Here is a 22,063-nt window from a genome sequence, read left to right on the forward strand (position 1 = left end):
CTCAATGACCCTGAGGCAGATGACGATGACATGGATGCTGCTGCATCTGCCGGAATAATCTACCAGGCAATGTGCACTTCTATGGATCCAGATGAGCCAAAATCGTTACAGGATGTGAAGAACTCACCGGAATGGCCCCATTGGGAGCAAGCAGTGCAAGCTGAGATGAAGCAACTGCATGATATGGGGACATGAGATCTTGTAGATCTACCCCCAGACCGCAAAGCGGTAGGCAACAAATGGATCCTGGTCAAGAAGACCAACAAGGAAGGTGAGGTAATCAAATACAAGGCACGTTTAGTGGCAAAAGGCTACTCACAGATCCCTGTCATGGACTACATGGAGACGTTCTCGCCCGTGGTCCGCCTTGAGATGATACGAGCTGTCCTAGGGCTAGCTGCAATCCTCGATTGGAAAATTCAACAGATGGACGTCAAAGGCGCCTATCTAAATGGAATTCTGAAAGAGGAGATTTATATGCGCCAGCCTGAAGGGTATGCAGACCAGACGCACCGTGTATGCAGATTACACAAGACCCTCTATGGACTCAAACAAGCCGGGCGTGAGTGAAATATTCAACTTAACCATGAGCTAATAAATGCGGGTTTTAGGTGATTATTCTCAGATCCTTGCGCATATATTCGGATCAGAGGTAGAAAAGTAGAAATCATTACCGTATGGGTAGATGATCTACTGATATTCACCAATGATCCTAATATTATGGGTCATCTGAAGCATGAACTTCAGACCATGTTTGAAGTCACTGACCTTGGCGATCCGAAGAAGATCATCGGGATAGAAATTGAGCGAGATCGTGCAAAGCGCATGATTAAAATCACTCAAGATAAATATATTGTTTCTATCCTGCAAAAAGAAGGGTTAGCGAACTCAAATGTGGTAGGCATGCCTCTTGATCCGAATATTCCCCTCGAGAAGGAGGAAATTGGGATCGATGATGTGCAAAACTGTAGCAACGGATATGCATCACTCATCGGATCTCTAATGTATGCTGCTGTGGCAACGTGCCCAGATATTGCTTATGCAGTACAACGCTTAAGCTCTTTCACTGCCAATCCTGGCATGGCACATTGGACAGCTGCAAAGCGCATCCTTAGATATTTATCTGGCACACGAGATGTCGGAATAGTATATGGTCCCACAGAAGGGAAACCATACCTCGAACAATGTAAATTTAAGGGATATTCCGATGCCAATTTTGCCAATGATGAAGATCGAAAATCGATCTCAGGATATCTTTTCCTAGTAGGCACAGGTGCGGTAACATGGAGCTCAAAGAAGCAATCCACTGTCGCATTATCTACTACAGAAGCTGAATATACAGCATTTGCTCAAGCTGCAAAAGAGATGGTATGGCTGCAAAATCTATTCAAAGAAATAGGTTTTGAACAGACTGAACCGACAATCTTGAACGGCGATAATATGAGTGCTATATCAATTGCGAAAGATCTGCAATTCCATGCGCGATCAAAGCATTTCGATATCAGACATCATTACATTTGAGAGAAAGTTAATGATGGAATTATTCAGGTGAAATATTGTCCGACAGGTGATATGACTGCAGACATCTTTACCAAGCCTCTTGCTAAGCCCAGGCATCAAAAACTAATGGGATTACTAGGGATGCCCGTCGGCTTGAGGAGGAGTGTTGGGAATGCCCGGAGGGAGCAATCCGAGAGCACCCAGTGAAGTCATTGTGGCTGGCGCCACATTATGTAATATTCCAAATATGTACTTATATATAAAGTAATCCTAATTAGGGAGCTCAGCATATAAGCCCGAGCTCTCCTTGCCCCGCTCCATCATCCGCTCGCTCGTCCTCCCGGATTCTGGCGAACGCTACACGGCACTCCATGGTCTGCTGCATTTCTCTAGCACCCTGGCTACAGGCACTCCATCCTGATGCCCGCCCTGCCATGTCCGGCCCAGCCCACATCGCCCTGCGCATTTCACCACCTAATCCCGGCCCAGTCACACCCACTGCCTTGCCTCAGCCCCAGCTAACCGCCCCAGCCTCGGCCCCTCTTGTCCATGTGCCCCGTCCCTTGGTCCGGCCCAGCACTTCGCGTGTGATCTTGCATCCATATCGCCTTCTCGATCTGCACAGTCTGGGGTCCCCCCGAAGGATCCTGGGTACCCCCCACTGCACCCCATGCTCACAATCACGCCCAGGCTAGGACAGCCCCCTCTCCCCTCCCCACTCTCCAATGGATGCTACGCACCCTATTCCAGTGCCTTGTAACAGTGCCCCCTCAACCTCTGCCTCCTCCCTACACTGCCCACCATCCACCCCTCATGCTTGCACCTTGAATGGCCCAGTGCACGGCACCACGGTGTTGGTTGCGTCGAAGAAGGTCAGCCCAGGTTGACTAGATGAGAGCCCAGAGTATAACGGAGAGTCCCAGAGTATCGATGGCTCGTTTGTGTTGAACGACGGCAGCCGAGACTGGCGCCACGTCCAATAACTCACGACACCACTTGGGATTTGGGTACAAATGAGCAAGGTAACGCTACATTAACTACCTCCCTTTTAACCATGCCACTTCAGGGCAGGTGGTGCAGCTCGCACGCCCGGCGCTTATCCGACTGCCATTCCTGCAGCCCCTGTACCTGGCTCCGATGCCCCCGAGGTCCACCACTATCCCGCAGCACCTCCCAGGCCCCAAAAGCCAACAGTGCACAGTACTCAGATGCTGATGGAGGCTTTTGACATTGCCGCTTGCATGCACCGTGATCAGAAATGCCACCACATAATGTGAAACAAGCATCCAGTGCTCGTCCGTGCACGGTATTTGGATTAATTTATTAGACGGAGTGGACCATCCAGAACATTGGAGATGGGGCACATGGAGAACCAGAGAGAATACTACAGCTGCTAGTCAATTGTTCCACCTGGGGGTCATCTAGTGGTAACGCCTTTTCTGTATCTGTATCTCTGACTTCACGGATCTTGGGAATGGGAGAAACGACACTATTCACCAAATCGGGAAGACTATGAAAATGACAAAAAAAACACCAGGCGTGCAGCGGCAATGCGTGTTCAAAATCCCCATCAATGTGCGGTGTGGATCCTGTTCGCAGCTCGCTTGATTCCGTGGATCATACATGGAATGATGGAGTACGCGCCCGAAGTCATCACGGATGGTGGGCGCAGTCTAACAATCACACTGATAAGAACTTACCCCTGTGACATCCTCCGCCAGCTCTTGCACCCGCCAATGAAGCTGTTAAAGGCTTTGATTGTGTGGACGGGAGAGCGGAACCAGGCTGAAAGAGGGCATGCCCTCCCAGTCGGCTGGGTGCCAAATTCTCTGCTGAGGTCGCTCCGTGTGCAGATGAGCTGAGTCTCGAATGTACAGAAGATGCAGCTGAAGTCGTAGAGGATAGCAGGACACGTTTATGCTGATAGGAAGAGGCCACATTGGATGTCTCAGACGTGCGATAAGAGCCTACAAATGAGAGATCATGATGCACATTACAACGGAATCACATAGAAGGTGCTACTCACGTCGCACCCCCCCTCTAGCAGGAATGCGATGGCAAAGACAGTTGAAATCACACCGCCCTCCCCCATGCCAGATCCGGAACTATCTGCAGCAGCTATTGCCGAGTTCATCACCAGAATCAATCCGTGACTTCGGTTCCCCCCTTGCCATGGCTGTTATATCTCCTTTTGCCTCATATGCACCACCTGCAACCCGTTCTACATCATATCAATGTCGGGCTTGAATCACTCAACCTTTCTTTGCCCCGCTTGTTCCTCTTTGCTACCTCCTCGCAGGTCGATGAACAAGGCTTCCATGTCTCCTTAGGTGTTGCTACAATTGACCAACATGTTCCATTAGAAAACACCTGTAATTAATTCATATTAAAGTTCTAATATAATATTCGTAGAGCCTGAGTAATTAGAATGTGGGGAAGCTGTCTATCTTGATGGGATTTCGCATCATCATTATGCGCCGCTATGTCTATGCATTATGGGGAACGAACAAGGTGGAATATTGATCAATGACCATGGCCATTGGCCACACAACCTTGAAGACGCGACCACTGGAAATGTGATTCAAAGCTGCAGATGGATTTACGTGTGCTCTATTGACACGAGAAACCCATCATTAAATGCAAGATTATTTCTTTTAGAAGCAAAGGATCCTACCTTTCACATCCACTTATCTCAGACGTGCACCAGGAATGCGACCTGTGACATCTGCATTTGCAGTAGGCATACTCGATTGAGACAGACTGAGCATAAATGATGGTTAAATTAGTGGGAACTGCATGTGAACCATGGCATTATTCAGACTCACAGGAGCATTTCTTCATCATGGGTGAAGTCATAATCGGGTCGTCGATCAAGATTCTCAACCTCAACTGGATGCAACTGCCGGATCCAATCTGGATTATATGCATTAGTGGGCAAACAAGGGACTGCACGATGAGTACTATAATCTTGTGCGCGTGCAGAGCTGGAACCAATTATGGTTCGCAAACGAGGGAATGCGCCTCGGCTGTTCTCTTGCATGTAAAGCTTCGAGCAGAGATAGGTATTGTCGAAAACGCGCAGCCAACTTCTAAGCGCTGAGTTTCTCCAAGGCATAATGGATACCCGGTACGGTCGCACACCTAAGCCGGTGTTGATTGACTCGGGCTCATCAGAGCTCATTCCATCAGGTCCGAGGGACCGTAGCATATTGACATGTTTGCGAAGCTGAGGCGTGTGGACTGCGATCTTCAGCCGACGTTGAAACAGCTGGCATACAAAAGCAAAGATCAGAAAAACAATGATTAAAAGGGATTTGCACACAGACTGTCTATCTCCTTTGATCCCTTGCATGTTGATGGATACGGTCAGCCTCGGCCTCAGCTGTTTCAGCCTGTCTTTCATAACGCATCTTCAATGACCGAAAATGAGACTTGAACGCGGCAGTTATAGCTTTCTCGTTATGACCATTGGTTGGATATCGTCCTCATCATCACCCACGTCTCCTTCGTCAACGTCTACATCATCAGAAGACCTGCGCTGATTTGAGGTGGATGAGCTCGGTATTCTTGCTATCATCGTCGACATCTTCCGCATCTCTTTCACTAACTCGCTCATCGCTTCCGCTAAGTCCCGAATTTCATCTCGAGCGGCAGGTGTCGGCTGAGAGTATCGGTATATTAATGGCACAATAGTACACACACCAAAAACATGAGGATACCCACTGCACGTTCTTGGCTAGGCCTCGGTGGAGGTGATATTTGTGGAGAAATCGATGTTGCGGTTATGAAGGATGAAACTCTTTCAGTTTCTGGAAGGACAGTAAAGCCAGAAGTGTCGAGAAAAGGCCAGTCTGAAGTATGCATGCTGCGCGTATGTTGCAGTTGAGATGCTTGGTTCACTGTTTGAGTACAATTGTGATGTATCCTTGGTATCTTATACGTACTGGATAGCTGAGATTGCCGTGACTGGCTAGTATCACCTAATGAGGATGAGGCTGGATCTGTACCGGGTTGTTGTGCTGCACGAGAAAGAGGAGAGATATGTAAGATTGATCGAGAGCGTATAATGGGCTCTGTGAAAAGTGGCAGGGCATGAGATCAAGTCCGAATGAGGGAGAAAGCATATAATCGCACCAAATGCTTGACAATGGGAGGATGGCTGACCATTCCGCAGGCCATCAATATGAGATCTCAGAGATGGTGACAATGGCCCCGAGAATTGTGTCTGTTCATGCTGGCGGTGCCACATGGCAGATTCATCATCGACTTGAGCTTCTGAGAACCCATACACAGCAGTAGGTCTGTGCAAAAAACCATCGGAGGCACTGATGCCTGCAAGCTCTGGATAGAGAGGTGCGTAACCAGAGTATCCCTGCGCTGGCCTCTGCGCATCTCCCATGACTTCAGATATGGCCAATGACTGTTGCGCTCCTGTAACGGGCTGCAGCATTTGTGGCGTAGGTGCTGCCCCATCAGATGGTAAGTTGGAACTGTGAGACAAACTCTCGCCAGAGTCAAGGAGTGACATATCGACATCCATGTCGGTGAGAATGTCATTCTATGAAAAACATGAGCTATGGGCAGATATCCTCCAGCAGAGAAGGTTCACAGATCATACATGAGGTAGACGAGTCTGTGCTTCACCACGAAACGCCGGACGTGGACGTGGGCGTGGGTGTTCAGGGCGGTCTCCATTCCCATTACTGGTTGAAACTGAGTATGAATGTGTGTCGGCTACAGTAGCACCAAAAGCGTGGCAGTCAGATCTGCCTTCCGTAGCATCAGGTATGGTCACATCGCCAGATAACAGAACTGCGTGCGCTGGACTTCTAGTTACGGTGTCTCCACCATCATCTCGAGGCTGTTGAGGGTTATTCTGATGACCTTCCCGACCTTGCCTTATGGCCGTAAACCGGAATGCTGAACTCCACCCAGAACCGGGAAGACTTGAGCCCTACGTAATCATTTCTAAGGTGAGTCATCATAGAAGTGTGAGTTGCAGCTTACTATTCCTGCTGTACGATCTTGCATGAAACCGAAGGGTATAGACCCACGTTTGATGCCGTTTGACATCTTTGCAGGCTGATGGACACTATGATATCGACAGCATTGATAGTTAAACACAGACTTACAGATTTGTCGAACCTCCGGGCTATCGCCTAGTCAACGTTCATCAGACATATGAAGCGCACTCATTCGTCACATCCATGTTGACATATACTCACCCAGCTCGACGACTGCCCCCCTTGACCATCATCATCCTTGGCTATTATCCTGGCTGTCCTCTGCGAGGCATCGGAGATGGTCTCTGGTCGTATTCCACTTGATGTATTGCCGACCTGAGACTCCACCGTATTCAGCATGCATAGCTCCAAGCTGCTCAAATCTGGAGAAGTTCTTGAGGTTGCTGCACTAGATCTATGAGTAGGATTTGTTGCAGATGCAGCATGGTTTCCAAGTTCTCCAGAGTATTCTTCCTGGTCATGTCCACTGCATAAGGTTGAAGATGTAAAATCGTGTTCCGCATGATCAGTGCGAGTGGAAGCAGTTAGCTGATCGGCTCCAGGCATCGTAGGGGGTTGTGCTGGATGAGGATCTTGATCGAATAACCATCCACCCGCTCCATGTAAGCTGGTGCCCTCCACGGAATTGTGAGCATTGGTGACTGAAGCGGTGCCAGTGCTGACGCTTGTTGATATGTGAGAGTTGTGACCGCGCTGTCCAATCACATCTACCGGAAGCGTGGAGGAGTGCTGCGGCGTACCACTAGGAGGGAGCGAAGAGAATTGAAGGGGGGACATGACATCAGCTTCGTTCGCATCACGGCTGATTGCATCTGCCGTTTCCCTTGTAGCAGGAGGCATCATTCCAGGCATGTAATGGTGAAATTTGAAGGTGAACGGCACGGTGGGAGGAGTGCTTATAGTGTGATCTGGAAGTTGTGAAGCGGTCCTAGAGGACGATGCCCTAGATCTCATTCGCATATTCTGCACAGTGCTCTGCTGCTGGAAATGTCGAGTATGATGTGGCTCTCTTTGCTTCGTCGGAATACGTCGTCTCTTATGAGATCCAAGAGTGGGATGAAAGATTGTTGTACGGATGCTGTTACTAGAAGGACGTCGTCGTGCTGTCATCTGCGATATGTTTGTTGTTGCTGTTTGTCTGCTGACGGACTGCAGTAACTCCTCTGGAAGCAATGCATTGCATGGAGGTGCTGCCCTCTTTCTGGCTCGTATGAGTTGCGAATCTGTAGATATAATCAACAAACAATCAATCAGTGAAGCGATTATGCTATTGACTTGCTGCGCAGCCATATATTCCAGTTGAAGATTCAGCAGGTGGTGAAAATTCTGTTTAAGCATGTCAGGATCAAACGAGTACTGGACCACAGTAGATTTCAGGGACAGACCAGAAGTGCTCTCGAATTCGAAGTCTCCCTCTGTATCTGTGCCATCAATGTCACGTTCCACACTCTCATCTGGGGAAATTTCACATTTGTACATTTAATTGAATGATACATGCATGCTTACCATTGTCGGTGGGCATTGTGTCGCAAGCAGATTGGAAGCCGTCATCAGAGATTTCCGCTGTCAACTCCCATCTATCCCGTCGATTTCGTGCCATACTTGACATTGCGGAAATGAAAGTGCAAGAGAAACCAGCAATCAATCCGACGTGGCAGAGTGTCTCGAAGTCGACCAGCCACAGCCAATTCTTCCCGGCCTGACTGCTTGTGAATTTGACAGTTAGTCATGACCGTTCCTTTCCAGCGCATTGCCACACAGTATAGCCTGGTTCCTTTCCAGCGCATTGCCACACAGTATAGCCTGTTGTCATACTGTCTTCGCAACTAACCCTTTCGGGCCACCACCGTGGACAGCCAGCGACTAATGCAGTTTTGACAATGCTTGTTCGAATTCACAGTTCAATAGACTCGGTGATGCTTTTGGCCAAGTCAACTCACTTGCATGCAATGCTGCAGGATGCAGGAGAAGTGATGAATTCGATTGTGCTTGACAGCATGGAGCATTCCTTTGACTATCAACTAAATGCCGAGAACACATACATCTGGTCATTTGCATGCCGCTGTGGCTCCTACTGATGGTGTCGCTGACAGCGCTATTGTCGATTGAGACACGATAGCAACAGATACAGTCCCTGTCATGACCAGGCGTGCACTGACGATTCGCGAAGCTGTGTACTAGTGAGTCAAATAGCGCTCGCGCTTCGTCCGCTCATGGCGGAGCATCTAGTCAGATACGGCCAGATCGGCGTGGTGGCATGCGTACCGAGCAGTACTGAGTACTGAATATGAATGCTCTGACCTCTCCACTCAGCGCCCGTCAGCTAACCCGATTATGAGCGCCCATAATGGCGAGCGGCATATGGTCAATATTGAGATTCACAACGGCCGTTTGACGACGAGCGTGATGGTGCCGGGCGCCATCGACATCGACTGTTCGCAGATAATTGCCCAGCATGGCAGTGCCATGGTGGCAGTGCAAGCTCTCGCGTTCATTCAGGTGCATATAATTTGGCCGAGAAACACGCACCAGCTGTGTATGGCAGAAAGACGTTCTTCTGTATCACCCTCGACTAGCGGTTGTGACCTCCGTTCTCTGTCCTCCGACCAGTAGCGCCAAGAGTGTGTCCTCTAATGTCAGAACACTGGGCCATCTGCCATCGAGTCTGCAGCCAAGCTCGATTGCGATGCAGGAAGAATAGTTTGAAACCAATGAAATCCGCTGCTAGGCAATGACCAACTGAAGGAATTACGACGAGTTTGCTCCACTGCTCACAGCGTCTGTTGGCCACCGGCGCTCACGTCAGCTCTCCGATCACAGAACCAAGCCCACGGTTCACAAAGTACACCTCGAGTTGGAATTCACAGAGGCACACGCAACGCATGACCGCAATCGCTATCTCAGTGCCTAAGCATCTACCATAGAGTCCCTGGAAAGCGTAGACATTGTCTCCCAGAAAGACTCGTCCAGCATAAGGACGTCTCTATGATCAGAGAACAGTAGCGCCTGCTCGCACATCACGAAGGTCGTACTTTGACGATATGACTCGGAGTGTGCCAGCATCCTGAGATCCTCGTGGAGTTCCTTCATAAATTCGGTCAACTTTCACGCCGACATGAAGGCAGGCAACTAAAGACATCTGTCAGACACGGAAGTGCGAACAAAGATGAGCATACACACCACAGATATGGCCGCTTCCCTAATTGCAGACACCCGTTCTCCCAACGCTGCCATCAACAGATTCCTGGAGATCGCGATTCGATACCAATGATACCCAAGAACAACGGAAGGCTCTTGATCACCTCTTCTCGCTCTCTCCAACCCTTCAGCGGGGCGCTGTACTCCACTTCAAGGCTCTCGACAACCTCGGCTCGTTCAAACTCTACTAATGCACGCACGAATGTCACGGAGCACTCGACAGCCTTCAAATGCACTTCAGGCTCGTCCGCGCCTATGCTAGCCCACCACACAGTCATCAAATTCTCCTTTGCATGCTGCGGCCCGACAATTTTTGCCATTTCCCTGAGGGAGGCAGTGAGTGTACACCGTACGCTGAACGACAGATTTTGGGATAGAGAACGGTATAAGTCGCGCAGCTCGGGCCAGCGCGTTTGTCCAAGTGATAACGCCACTGCCGGATAGCTGAATGCACAGACAAGAGGACGGCTGGCATCGTCATAGATGTCAGTTCCTGCATTCGAGACATTTGAGTCACCTGACTCTGAAGTAAATGCTGATATCGGTGGTGCTGACGATGGCCTTTGAGGCCAGTCAACCTTCGGAGACATTTCCCTGTGCCGCTATCGTTACGTATTCTGAGGGAAATGTTGAGGAGCTCCCTGGGAAACCCGCTTTCATCATCAATGAAGGTATGCATGCATCATTCTCCGAGCCAGTGGGTGTTCATCGAGAGCAAGCAGGAGCATGACATCCAGCGCCAGCGAACGACAGTCATTTGATTGGAGCCTCGAGAGGATAGTCGGAAGGGGCGAACAGCACGCAATGTTGGACGTGCCACGTCGGATCCTGGTACATCGTTTCAAATAATGGGAGCTGAGTCAAATTATCAGAGAACTGTATTCAAATGGCGACGATATAAGAGATAACTCACCAACGAGGAAATGACTAGCCCGTCGGGGACAACTTTCGCCAACACCCCTACTGCAAATGCAGCCTCTCTCCGCACTCAATAGATGGGATCTCTTCCAACTCTTTCTACTTCACTAACGAAAGTGAGCTTTGTCTCCTCCTTGAGAACACCTACGATAGGATCACTCAATACTCATAGTGCAATAGATGAAACCGGAGTTGCACTTACCACTGGCTGTCACTGCAGCCATCAAGCTCATACTCGAAAGCTTACCAACAGCGGCTTCCTCACTAATGTCTTCCTCTTCCTCTTCCTCGTTCACGTCCTCTCCTTCATGCACCGTACCTGATACATCCTGCATGGTGACATCACCATCAGGGAGTCCAGCGCTCAACCATGCAGACACAGGTGTTTGCACACCCTCCTCCGGTTTGCTATTTACTTATGTATGTCCAAAAGCGGATTGCGATAATGTGTCATGTAGATCAATGCGCAGACCCAAGACTGTCGTCTTGGGGCTTTCGGAAGCCCAGTTCTCCGACATCATAACATCGCCTTGATCTTGGTCCTCCATCTCCACATCGACACCTCCCTTTCCCAAGGTTGCTTGCATGGAGATGATATTCGGGCCGGTCGGAGTCACCGATCCGCCGGAAGCGCAGAAAGACTCCGGTGAGCTCGCCGGCGATGTTGACGATGAGGTTGAACTTGATGACGTGAGGGATGGTGTCAACAAGTTGGACTCCTATGAGGGAGAATGGCGTTGGTGCGGGCACCCTGACAACATCGGAGAGCAGAAGAGGCGTCTGAGTGGGAGTGGTCAAGGTCGAAAGCGACGATGAAGTCAGCTGCGTTGATGAAGGTCCAAACTGAGTAGGTTGCAAAGATGCAGAAGTAGCCAGCGCATGTTCGGCGGCTGCCCGAGATGCTTGTATGCTGTGTGTCGACATGGAAACCTCAGACTTTGCGTAAGGTGGCAGGAATGATCTATGGCAGACCATTGTAGATGCAAGGAGGACTGAGTTTTGCCGATCATCGTGAACATGAATATTGGCCTTGGGCAGCCATTGTGAGTGGGAGTGTCGGACTCGCATGACCATTGTATGAGGATATGTAACGAAGGGTCAAGACGACGATGTTGAGGGCTGCAACTGCAGGTCATAGACTAGTGTGCAGAAGACTATGCAGGTCTCCGTGCATGGCTGCCGTGCTGTTACACATGAGCTGGAGGATAGGCGGTGTGTGTAGTACAGTCCACACAAAGGCATCTGTATGACATCGAACTTATGACTTCGGGATGGTATAACATCGCGAGCGTACTTACATACCATCTTGGTGCTAAATCCTTGTTTTCATCCTGAAAGGAAGGCACGCCTGGCCGGGTTCCACATCTTATCTTTACTGGACTGCTTGAGGTTACGTGCTTTTGCTTGAGAAGATGTGCCAGAGACAGGCCTTTGAGTCTCCTGGATGTCACGGATCATCCTCTAAAGCAGAGAAATATACCGTTAGCATGTACCGCTCGGGCCTTGGACTTGGCACACACCTGACCGCCTTCGCACACTCACAGACTGTATGCGTCGTTTTGATGTTTGGACCATCTCACCTTATCCCAGAAGCACATGGCAGGATTTCCAGGTTTCTGACGAAATGACGCCACATCCGTGCACCGTGGTATACTGAGCAAGCTGGCATAAATAGCACAAGACTCTCTGGATCGAATCACAGGATCGTGATAGAACGGGGGCCTGTGACGGGCTGCAGATACACTGGTCACCAGTGCTCGAGCTACGAGAGCCTCTGTCATGTGCTTCGTCAGAGCGGATGCCTGTCGTTGAGGGGACACAGTTGAGCTAGCACTTTGCAACATTTGGTAGGTCACAGAAAGATCCTTTCAAACATATTCATTTACATCTCCCTCCAACTCGATTGTGATAACGGGCACCAAGTATGCTCCGAGGGACTGACCAGCGGAACCGCGCATACTGATGTGGATGGTGTCCTTCGGAAGGCCTTCCTTGCCATATAATTTCGAAATGCGGTAAGAAAGGGATGTACCTAGCGCACGATCAGTGTTAGTGACATCACAGTGGACGTGCACTGGAAGAGCCTTGGTAAGCGCAGGCTCAGATTCATCAATAAACTTGTTGTCGAGAAGGATATACAACTTGTGGTCTTCAGGATGGACACGATAGGTCGCGGCGCCGCGGCGCATCCGCCAGGCAGGCTTCAAGACCGCGGATAGGTCAAGGTGCGCAGTCATCGGCGTGTGAAGCTTCTCGTTCACCCAAAGTATACCAGCCCTGCCAACCATCTCATTGATGGTACGGAAACCGAGCTTCGCCATGTGCGTGTGTAAATCTTCAGCAATGTAGTAGAAGAAGTGATGACTTGCTCAGGCTGGCCAGTGAACTTGGTGCGCAGCTGGGGATCCTGTGTTGCGATTCTGACAGGACAAGTGTTCACTATCCCAACTGATCAGCTTCCACATGTAAACCCGATACGGAAAATACTTACAATGACACTTCCTCATCATAATACATATCATCGTGATCAGAGGTGTCATAGCAAAACCCCACTCCTCCACACCCAATAGACACGCAATCGCGATATCATGACCAGTACGAATCTGTCCGTCGGTCTGGAGAGTGACGCGTCCACGCAGATCATTAAGCACCAGGGTCTGATGAGTCTTGGCCAAACCAAGCTCCCAAGGGAGACCAGCATTTTTGATACCAGTCCAGCACAAGGCACCAGGCCGGAGATAAGGATGTGATCTGCCTTCGCCTTCACAACACGGCTGGCAACAATACCAACACCAACCTCAGACACCAGCTTCTCAAAGCACGTGCCCTGGGATTCGAGCAGTTCAGATCGTAGGTAAGCTGCTTGAGATCTTTGACAGAGTAGACACGTGGTGAGGTGGTGGCGAGATGAGACCGACGTCCGCAGTAGAATGACGAGTGCGAGCAATGGGACCAGAGACCTTATGTCCCGGGAGCTCTCCTCCTTAGCCGGGCCCTGCACCCTGCACCATCTTGATCTGCAGTTCATAGGCATCGGCAAGGTAATTCGAGGTGACACCGAAGCGGCCAAACATGACTTGCTTGATCGCAGAGCGCATAGTGTCACCATTCAGCAAGACAAGCGACCGCTCTGCATCCTCACCTCCTTCACCCGTGTTCGAATTGCCGCCGAGACAGTTCATGGCAATCCCAAGCGTAGAGTGAGCCTCCATGGAGATGGAACCGTACGACATCACACTAGTGACGAAGTGACAGACGATCTCATTCCATGGCTCGACCTGCTCCATCGGAATCGGGGCGGCATCTTCGTAGCAGAAGTCAAAGAAGCCACGGAGATGTACTGCCTTGGTCTGCTCGTTCGAATTATTTGCAGAGGCGTCATAGGCGCACTGGTTCTTCTCACGAACAGTGTCCTGCAGGTTCGCGATGCCTGTCAGATCGTTGATGTGCACCTCCGACCGGAACGCCAGTGGTAGTGGCCCGACTCCGGCATACCAAGAGGGATGATCGTCTCACGGGATGGCCAACCACGCTCGTGCGTTTCAAATGCATCCATCGCCAGCAGTTCGAACATAGCTCCCTGTACACGGTGACAGTACCGGTAAAGCAGCTCTTGATGACTTCAGTATGCAAGCCGAGTGCCTCGAAGATCTGAGCTCCCCTATAGGATTGCAGAGTGGAGATATCCATCTTCGACATCACCTTCTGAACACTGTTGTCAACAGAGTGACGGAAGTTGTGCAGCAGGTCCTCGAAGGTCTTGTTGTCCTTGACCCTGTATCATGTATCAGTGGTGTCCTTCCACAATGATCAAAGATGTACTTACAATCCCATACTTCAAGCCTTTCATCGCATTCATCTTATACATCATACGAATGGGAGAACGGAGAAGAATATGGTGGCACTGCTCTAGCTTCATCTCGAGGAGGTTACCCTCGGGGCCGATGTATGCCTCGGGAGACATGACGATGTTCTCACGGATAGGGTCGATCGGAGGGTTGGTGACCTGTGTGAAGAGCTGGCGGAAGTACTCATAGACTAGGTGAGGCTGCGTCAACATGCATGCCAACGGCGCGTCGTTGCCCATGGACCCTAGAGCCTCCTTGCTGTCGGTGACCATTGGCATCAAGAGCAGGTTGAGCTGCTCGACAGTGTATCCAAAGGTGAGCAGCTTCAGATCGTCGCTGAGGGAGTACCCGTCCATCTGAGGATCAATGCCTTGTGAGCGCTTGACGCGCTTCACAATGTTAGGGACATGCAGGACGTGCACCTCGATCCAGGAGGCAAAGTTCTGCTTGGAAGCAGTATTGCGCTTCAGTTCCATCTTGTCAACGATGCGGCCCTCCTTGGGGCCAATGAGGAGCATATGACCTAGCTTAAGATGGCTCTTCGAAACCACCTTCTCGGGAGGAATGAAAACAGCCCAACCTCTGATGCGCAAACAATAACATCCTCATTCGTCACGAGAAGATTGTCAGCCTAGCCATGACGTCCAGATTCCACTCTCTAAGACCATCCTGCACTGATGCAAACTTAGAGGGCTGACACTGCCGGTCAGGGATGTATGGGTTGGGAACAGCTCCCTTTTCGCATTCCACCACCTCTGCACTCCCTCACGATTCATGGGCAGCTTGAGGGGTCCGATAGTGCTCGAATCAGAAGCCGTCGGGTGCATGTTGAAATACTCTCCTTGCGAGTTCGACAACGATACTGCCATAATGGGAGGTGGAGAAGTCACCGTGTTGAATTTCGACGATAGGTGGCTGTCTGATGCCTGATGAGACAGTTTACGCTCTCTGCTAGCTTCAGCACCCAACATGTGGTTATATTGGATGAGCCTGAGCTCGAAGCAGCCCCTGTGCCCATCCCGCTAGCAGATGCAATATCGGAATTCGATGTCGACTGAGACAGACCCCTTGCGCGGTTGTGCTGTTCCTCCAACTCCTTGATGCCACGGAAAGGGAACAACTTGAAATTCCACTCGGAAATTGTACTGCACCGCCAAATCGTTCAGTGGCAGGTGATACCCCATAGTGGGCCGACACTGTCATAGGCAGAGAGACAATAGATGTCGATGCAGAGGGCACCTGTATCTCGTGGCTCTGGTCTCCTTTCTCCTTTGTGAGACTCGTGCGACTCCCGGCTGATGCTCGAGTCCGTATTGTTTCTCCTGTCCCCGGTACCAGTGCTGTTCGCGGGAGATCTCCGGTCATTCACTGAGCCGCTCCTGCTGAGCGAGAACATATTCTTGACCTTCTCCCAAGTGCTTGTAGACTCCGCGGCGCACTTCATGGTGGAGTCTGTTGGGTGGCCAGCTGGTCCTCCCGCTCTGGGAAGTCCGTGTTGGATGGGGCGAGTCGGATAAGTGATCGGAGATGTTGGCCTACCAGCTGGAGCATGCCTGGCTGCAGACGTGAGCGGAACGATGGGAGAAATGGGCGAAGAAGGGCCGCTCACGAGGGTAGGCTCCAGCTATGTTTTGAGCTCTACAACCAGATCCGCTCGTTGTGGAGGATGAGGAGATAGGATAGCTTCTATTTGAATGGCGATCGGAAGTTTCAGCGGAGGGACACTCATCTCCACCTTCGGCCTCTGGTTTCGGCTCCCGAACATCGTCGTCGATATCGTCGTCCTCATCATCGTCGACAGGCATTCATCGGACGGGTACTGTAGTGTTCGTCAGTATATGAGGTCGCATCAGTCTACAAGTTGGACTACGCACAGGAATCAGCCACCCAGCTTTTCTGGTTTTCACGGTCACGCTCATGGACCAACCGCGACCTACTCCTCCCCTCTTGGTAAACCACCTGTTCTTAGTCCTCATCCAGATATTGCTTCTCCCTCAAAGGCATGGCGAACGAGCTAGCAGGAAACGTGTCTCGAGAGGATAATAGAGGTACACTGGGACAGTGGTTGCAGACGTCGTAGACTCAGTGGGACTGCTGCTGGTCGCAGTGTCCACAGCAAGAGGTAGTCGCACATTGGGAAGCTGCGTGAAGCCGCGATCAGGCGTGGGTGGGTGTGGAAGAGGACGCCAAGGTGAGGGGTGTTGAGGAACATCGTCCTCATCCTCAACAACTACTCCTCGATGAAGGATGGGTTTCTCATAAGTATAAGCTGCATTTCCATTGGCTTTCACGAGTGGTGACACGCGTCCAGCATCTCCATTAGTCACCCAAGGAGAAGATGGAAGACGAGGTGGTTCAGGTGAATTGTAAAACGGCGGTGGCTGTGGCAAAAGCGTGGACGGTGCATTGAGAGTCGTGGGTGCAGTCGAAGCCGGCTCCCACTCTTTGCGGTCATCAACCACCGTCGACGCACGTGATGAGTGCCTTGATCTGCGCCGTCTACGCTTAGGTGGTATTGTCGGTGCCGCAACCTCCTCTCCTCCACTAGTCTGGTCGCCGTCGGCTAGGTTAATCCTGTTCCCTAGCCGATGCAACATCAACCGGTGTGCAGCTATCCGCTCACCTCCGGCAACTGTGTTGTTTCACTGTAGCCGTGCACCGCCCGGAGGCGGTGTAGGAGACAGTGAGATGAAGGATATGTCCACGGGCTCCCGCCCGCCCGTGAGCTTGGACATCACCATCGCTCGAGCTGCATCGGCGCTATTTGACCGGTGTAACCCCATCTGCGCGATGCCACGTTGGATATCGTCTAGTGTAGGCAGTGGAGTCGATGATGTCCCCGGGTAGAAGAAAGGCGAGGCAAGAAATCAGGAAGGGGGGAAGAGCAAACGTTGATGCTATCGGAACAGGCAATATGAGGGGAGGAGAAGGAGAACGATCTTCGCCAGATCCGAGTTACAGTTTTCATCCGCGGAGGATTCGTAAGTATGACTTGCCGAGCTGAAATGTGACGGTGCCTTCATTGATGTCTTGTCCTTCGTGTCTCTGGATCCCCTCGACCACGTCTGCGATCGTGAGTGTCGTTTTGCACGCACAGGGGTGGATTCCACTGCTGGAGCCTCAGGCCCTCTTCCTTTGGCGCTTTGATCCCGGGGTGAACACCGAATGCCTCCATGTCTCCATACTGGTCAAATTCTGATGCAGAACAGCCTCCATCCCAGTCGACGTCGACGATTGTTCCTTCCTCTCCCCAGCACATGGGCATGACACGGGAACCATTGTAAGTGTTATCGAACTGCGATAATGTCATCAACATGCAGCGCATATGAGGTGGGTGTACCGCACTCATCAAGCAGTGGACATAACATTTGAAACCATGGCCAGTGGTCCCGATCTAACCAAACCGCCTCGTATTGCTTGATGTTAAACGGCGCAGACACGTTCTCGTAGCTGTGCATCACAATGTCAGTACTCGGGCGTAGCATCCCATACACGTTAAACTACTTACCGTTTGAAACCGATGACATTCGATGTGGTTCCAATGGTGAAGTCTAACATTATCATGAATCCCGTTTTGCCAGTCGGAGATCGTTCCATAATGTTGATGACAGAAAAATTGAGAAGTAGCCATAGTGAAAGTGATAGCACATGAAGCAATGGTGTACAGGGCTTCCAGCACAAGCCGGGGTTTGCAGACAACAGCCCACACCGGTCAGAGACTGTCCCTGCACAGCGTGTGTGGTTGATTCTGTTGCCCCCAGAGGCGGTCAGAGACTATCCCTGCGCAACGCCAAGGGAAACAAACCCCGCTTGATTTTTTCCATCCCATACAACCATTAGCTCCTGAATGAAACAAAGGCAGAGTACTGTTGGAGGAGTGGAGGGTGCGTGACGTGGCGAGGGCAAAAGGATACGCGCAGCCTGAGCGTCAACAATCACGTGTGTGGGCGTCTCACCTCGTGGTTGGCTATGCCATTCGCTTCTAAGACGTCGGCTCTGAAGAGCGCACGCGCATCCTCTACATGACTGACGGCATGTTCTTCCGCAAGACGCTACTTGACCCGCTCCTCAGCCGATACAGCGTTATCATGGTCTGTCCTGCTTCTTGTTTTCTTTCTCGCGTACTCATCCTGACATGTAGCACAAAGATCGATGAGGCGCACGAGCGGAGCGTGTATACTGATCTGATGCTTGGGATTCTGAAGAAGTATGTACGATATATTATGTTGGATCGTCTCCTCTCGTCCAGCTAACTTCATCCATCCCTTTGCATATCTGCCATTTGTCTGCAACAGGACCCGCCGAAAGCGTTCCTTCCTCCGGCTGATCGTCTCTTCCTCAACACTCGATGCTACCTCCTTCCTGGAATATTTCACCTCAGGCAACGCTCCGGACGATGCTACCATCGTCAGCCTCAAAGGACGAATGTTTCCAGTGCAAGTCGCGTATCTCCAGGAGCCCGTGCCAGATTACGTGCGGAAAGCAGCAGAGGTTGTGTGGAACGTCCATCTGCAAATGAGTATGTGCCTTCTCCCGTGAGTTCATGCAGCAGGACTGGAATTGACCACGAACTAGAATGGAAGGGGGACATTCTGGTGTTTATGACTGGTCCGGAAGAGACAGACCGTTGTCTGGAGGAGCTGTCTGAGATGTTACCATCGTAAGTGTGCTCGACAGTATCGGGTGTCTCATTTTGACATCACACACTGTTAGTTTGCCTCGAAACGCTATGCGGATATGGCCGCTGGTGCTGCATGCCGGACTCTGCAAGAATGAGCAGCTGGCCGTCTTCGAGTCCGCCGAACGAGGCAGCCGAAAAGTCGTTATTTCCACGAACATCGCGGAGGTATGGCCACATGTCTCATTTATAGGTTCTGCCGGCGCTCAGTGTATTGTGTAGGCTAGTGTCACCATCGATAGCATCAAGTTCGTCATCGACTTCGGCTTCGTCAAGGTGCATTACCATTCAACACTTTACAAGCCGATCGTTGATCGTCTCATCAGATCCGCACCTATATATCTTACCACCGCACTTTCCTCCCTCTTCACGGTGCCCGTCTCGTAAGCCTCCACCATGCAGTGCGCGGGCTGCGCAGGGCGTACCTCCTCGAGCAAACGCTACCGATTCTACACTGAGTGTGCATTCCAGACATTCCCGTTCACCACACCACCGGAGATCATGCACGTCGACCTCACGATGCGAGCCTAAGGATGGACGGTTTGATGAAATTCGAGTGGGTAACGTCTCCACCGGCAGAGAGCGTGCTGTGTGCGCTGGAGGGGCTGCATGTGGCAGGGATGATTGGCGAGGATGGGACGTTAATGGTGGTTGGAGACAAGGTGGCGGAGTGTCCACCAAGTGCAGAATATATGACCGAGGCTGCTCTGTACGCATGTTACATTTTCGACCACAACAGTGCTACACTCAATGACATGTTCCCAACTTGTATGTACATTAATCACTTCCCATACTTGTCATTGCTGGAGATAGTGCGAGGGGTGGGAGAGACGGAAGTGACGGGAGTGGGGCTGCTGTGGGCCTTCATGTACGAGATGACAAGATGCAGAAGCAAATAGTAGGAACAGCACATAAGCAAGATCATGAAAGAAAAGAGGTAGATTGTGTTGCAGTAGGCGTTGAAGATGAGACGAGCGACAAGCTCTCTGCGTGCCTCTGGCTGTGGAGGTGAGTCAGTGACATATATGACATACTACGGGTGAGTAAAAAAGTACATTCTCCACGTCGTCGTTGACGATGATGGGTGCTGCCATGCCTGGTGCTGCCATGTCTGAAAGACCTTGAGTATGATGCGGTGATGATAGTTGATGAGCACTCACCTGTGTCGCAGTAGAATGTGAGTGGATGAGAGAAAAAGCATTACTCCCGCTCAACCTTGGTTATATACCCGAATCCTCGAAGCCTCATTCTCCGTTCTTGAATGTTTTGATCGACGGTTACAAGATGGGGGCATTTTTTTCTATAATAGGTGAGCTTCTTCTCATGTTGCGTGGACTTCACGCTTGGCAAGCTGCTGTATCATTAGATGATTGCAGCTTGCAATGTGCAAATCAATGCTTACGCTGGATGGTTCACCCTCTGAACCTCTCGTGCTCAGCGTACGCAAGCTTTGGAAGATGAACGCCGTCGCCGTATCGCGAAAGGCCTTACACCCTCTCCGGAAATCCCCAAGGATCCTAGCGCAGACTCGAGAGTTACGAGCAGGGAATAGGTAGCGGAAGCAAGGTGGTGGGAAAAAGTTAGGAGGAAGATAGAGAGAAGGAGAAGCAGAGAAGATTCCGTCGAGTGATACAGGCTGGGAGCAGTGGGTCATGCCGATGTTCGAGAGCATAGAATCACTTTGGGAGAACGAATAGAAGACGTGGAAGCCATCTAGACTGCAAGATAGTGAAAGCAGAGAAGGCGCGAAGGCATGATAGTGAAAGTGGAGAAGGCGTGAAGACATCGGCTGCGGACAATCCCTATGCACCAACACAATCAAGCCAGTCATTGAGTTCACAAATTCCCAAGCAAGTAGCTGAGCATGAAATTGATGTAAATGAGACACTGCTTTTCGGCCAGGCCATTGATGAATTACATACTGAAGGGTGGAAGAGTGGAAGAAGGGTTCACAGCCAAATCATTTCCCGCGGAAAATGAAATTGGCCATGCTTCCGGTCAGAAGGAAAGAGATCCTTGTGAACGTGTATTTCACATGCCCCCGCTGATTCCTAGGCATATGCACAGTCTTCTGGACGGTTCTTCGACTCCAAAGCGGCCCAATCCGTTCTGAGAGGCTTGGCGCAAACTCACACGGTAGCGCATCCGTGAAAACATTGTCTGCGTCACATTGACCATGCTTGATTGCTACTATGCAGACCAATCTGATGCTCACCGTTTGCCATCTGTCTTGTCAGCAGCAGCGAACGACCTTGCACGTTGATAGAATCGAAGAACACCTGATACGCCATGTCCGTCATCCTGTGTCACTGCGGAATCAGTACATATCGCATTATGCAATCCCATCAGTTCACGCACTGCTTCAATGCCTTGGAAAGCACTGCATCCCCACCAACCGTGCGCTGCATCGTCAACATGTATCGTGTAGAATTGCAGCAGATTCGCAATCTTGTATGACGTGATGCTGCTTTCCTGTGACTGCACTGTCTGCTGCACCCTGTTCTAGAAGCATCATATCAGCCCGCGTGAAGCCTACGTTGTCGGAAAAGCTGCGCCGACCTTCAAAGGCGTGCACAGTTTTGCCACAGCTGCATTTATCAGCTCAGCCATCCATTCTTCTTCTTCACTCTGGGAAAACGTCCGCACGCTTCCGACCATGCGGCCGTCCCCTTTCACACCAAAAAGCCCCTCCAAGAACTCTCGCTCCGCGGCAATCGCCTGATGTACCCAAGCGAGCAGATCTCCCACATATCGCAGCGGGTCGTGCGCATGCAGCTCAATCGGTCGAGGCAATCCGCCGGGACCTCCGCGCGTGAGTGCGTCAGTAAACGCAGTCAGCAACATCGCTTGACGTGTTTGGGACAGATAAGTAAGCGCCTCGCTGGGCACGGAGAAGT

The 22,063-nt window shown here is 50.9% G+C and overlaps 10 protein-coding genes across 10 annotated transcripts; 2 read left to right on the forward strand and 8 right to left on the reverse strand.

Annotated features, from left to right (window-relative positions):
* Window positions 1-2,921: 2,921 nt before the first annotated feature.
* LAESUDRAFT_718311 (uncharacterized protein) lies at window positions 2,922-3,634 on the reverse strand (the record flags this gene model as incomplete). Its single annotated transcript, XM_040907417.1, has 3 exons — window positions 2,922-2,989; window positions 3,201-3,420; window positions 3,527-3,634. 3 exons carry the CDS (start codon window positions 3,632-3,634, stop codon window positions 2,922-2,924), a joined length of 396 nt encoding a protein of 131 aa, XP_040757883.1.
* A 6,123-nt stretch (window positions 3,635-9,757) lies between these two features.
* On the reverse strand, window positions 9,758-10,312 carry LAESUDRAFT_764877 (uncharacterized protein; the record flags this gene model as incomplete). The annotated part of the gene is made up of 1 exon (XM_040913527.1): window positions 9,758-10,312. One exon carries the CDS (start codon window positions 10,310-10,312, stop codon window positions 9,758-9,760), a length of 555 nt encoding a protein of 184 aa, XP_040757884.1.
* A 163-nt stretch (window positions 10,313-10,475) lies between these two features.
* On the reverse strand, window positions 10,476-11,564 carry LAESUDRAFT_764878 (uncharacterized protein; the record flags this gene model as incomplete). The annotated part of the gene is made up of 5 exons (XM_040913528.1): window positions 10,476-10,577; window positions 10,636-10,698; window positions 10,753-10,784; window positions 10,843-11,048; window positions 11,113-11,564. The coding sequence occupies 5 exons, from the start codon at window positions 11,562-11,564 to the stop codon at window positions 10,476-10,478; spliced, it is 855 nt and encodes a 284-aa protein (XP_040757885.1).
* Window positions 11,565-12,178: 614 nt separating this feature from the next.
* LAESUDRAFT_739730 (FMN-linked oxidoreductase) lies at window positions 12,179-13,852 on the reverse strand (the record flags this gene model as incomplete). Its single annotated transcript, XM_040911032.1, has 9 exons — window positions 12,179-12,302; window positions 12,459-12,505; window positions 12,527-12,672; window positions 12,703-13,004; window positions 13,028-13,079; window positions 13,132-13,321; window positions 13,369-13,452; window positions 13,529-13,615; window positions 13,649-13,852. The coding sequence occupies 9 exons, from the start codon at window positions 13,850-13,852 to the stop codon at window positions 12,179-12,181; spliced, it is 1,236 nt and encodes a 411-aa protein (XP_040757886.1).
* A 2,076-nt stretch (window positions 13,853-15,928) lies between these two features.
* Window positions 15,929-16,293, reverse strand: LAESUDRAFT_764881 (uncharacterized protein; the record flags this gene model as incomplete). The annotated part of the gene is made up of 2 exons (XM_040913529.1): window positions 15,929-16,041; window positions 16,098-16,293. 2 exons carry the CDS (start codon window positions 16,291-16,293, stop codon window positions 15,929-15,931), a joined length of 309 nt encoding a protein of 102 aa, XP_040757887.1.
* A 189-nt stretch (window positions 16,294-16,482) lies between these two features.
* Window positions 16,483-18,085, reverse strand: LAESUDRAFT_764882 (glycoside hydrolase family 13 protein; the record flags this gene model as incomplete). The annotated part of the gene is made up of 4 exons (XM_040913530.1): window positions 16,483-17,062; window positions 17,584-17,783; window positions 17,893-17,938; window positions 17,997-18,085. 4 exons carry the CDS (start codon window positions 18,083-18,085, stop codon window positions 16,483-16,485), a joined length of 915 nt encoding a protein of 304 aa, XP_040757888.1.
* A 365-nt stretch (window positions 18,086-18,450) lies between these two features.
* LAESUDRAFT_804154 (uncharacterized protein) lies at window positions 18,451-19,843 on the forward strand. The gene is given in 6 exon segments (XM_040914025.1): window positions 18,451-18,579; window positions 18,637-18,695; window positions 18,784-19,007; window positions 19,064-19,148; window positions 19,166-19,334; window positions 19,389-19,843. 6 exon segments carry the CDS (start codon window positions 18,511-18,513, stop codon window positions 19,551-19,553), a joined length of 771 nt encoding a protein of 256 aa, XP_040757889.1. The 5' UTR covers window positions 18,451-18,510; the 3' UTR covers window positions 19,554-19,843.
* A 104-nt stretch (window positions 19,844-19,947) lies between these two features.
* On the reverse strand, window positions 19,948-20,275 carry LAESUDRAFT_764884 (uncharacterized protein; the record flags this gene model as incomplete). Its single annotated transcript, XM_040913531.1, has 2 exons — window positions 19,948-20,166; window positions 20,222-20,275. The coding sequence occupies 2 exons, from the start codon at window positions 20,273-20,275 to the stop codon at window positions 19,948-19,950; spliced, it is 273 nt and encodes a 90-aa protein (XP_040757890.1).
* Window positions 20,276-20,548: 273 nt separating this feature from the next.
* On the forward strand, window positions 20,549-21,094 carry LAESUDRAFT_732560 (uncharacterized protein; the record flags this gene model as incomplete). Its single annotated transcript, XM_040910263.1, has 4 exons — window positions 20,549-20,576; window positions 20,624-20,700; window positions 20,762-20,826; window positions 20,918-21,094. Coding segments are annotated over 4 exons (347 nt in total), but the record flags the coding sequence as incomplete, so codon positions are not given.
* Window positions 21,095-21,698: 604 nt separating this feature from the next.
* Window positions 21,699-22,046, reverse strand: LAESUDRAFT_666775 (COG6-domain-containing protein; the record flags this gene model as incomplete). Its single annotated transcript, XM_040905269.1, has 1 exon — window positions 21,699-22,046. A coding segment is annotated over one exon (348 nt), but the record flags the coding sequence as incomplete, so codon positions are not given.
* Between the last annotated feature and the right edge of the window lie 17 nt (window positions 22,047-22,063).

This window comes from Laetiporus sulphureus, assembly GCF_001632365.1.
Source record: "Laetiporus sulphureus 93-53 unplaced genomic scaffold LAESUscaffold_91, whole genome shotgun sequence".
Lineage (NCBI taxonomy): Eukaryota > Fungi > Basidiomycota > Agaricomycetes > Polyporales > Laetiporaceae > Laetiporus > Laetiporus sulphureus.

Excerpts from the sequence above, each read along its gene's own strand:
- LAESUDRAFT_804154 (XM_040914025.1), top strand. The coding sequence starts at position 18,511 with ATGACTGACGGCATGTTCTTCCGCAAGACGCTACTTGACCCGCTCCTC. Across the intron at positions 18,696-18,783 it reads ATGCTTGGGATTCTGAAGAA|GACCCGCCGAAAGCGTTCCT; the intron begins GTATGTACGATA and ends TGTCTGCAACAG. Across the intron at positions 19,335-19,388 it reads TTTCCACGAACATCGCGGAG|GCTAGTGTCACCATCGATAG; the intron begins GTATGGCCACAT and ends TGTATTGTGTAG.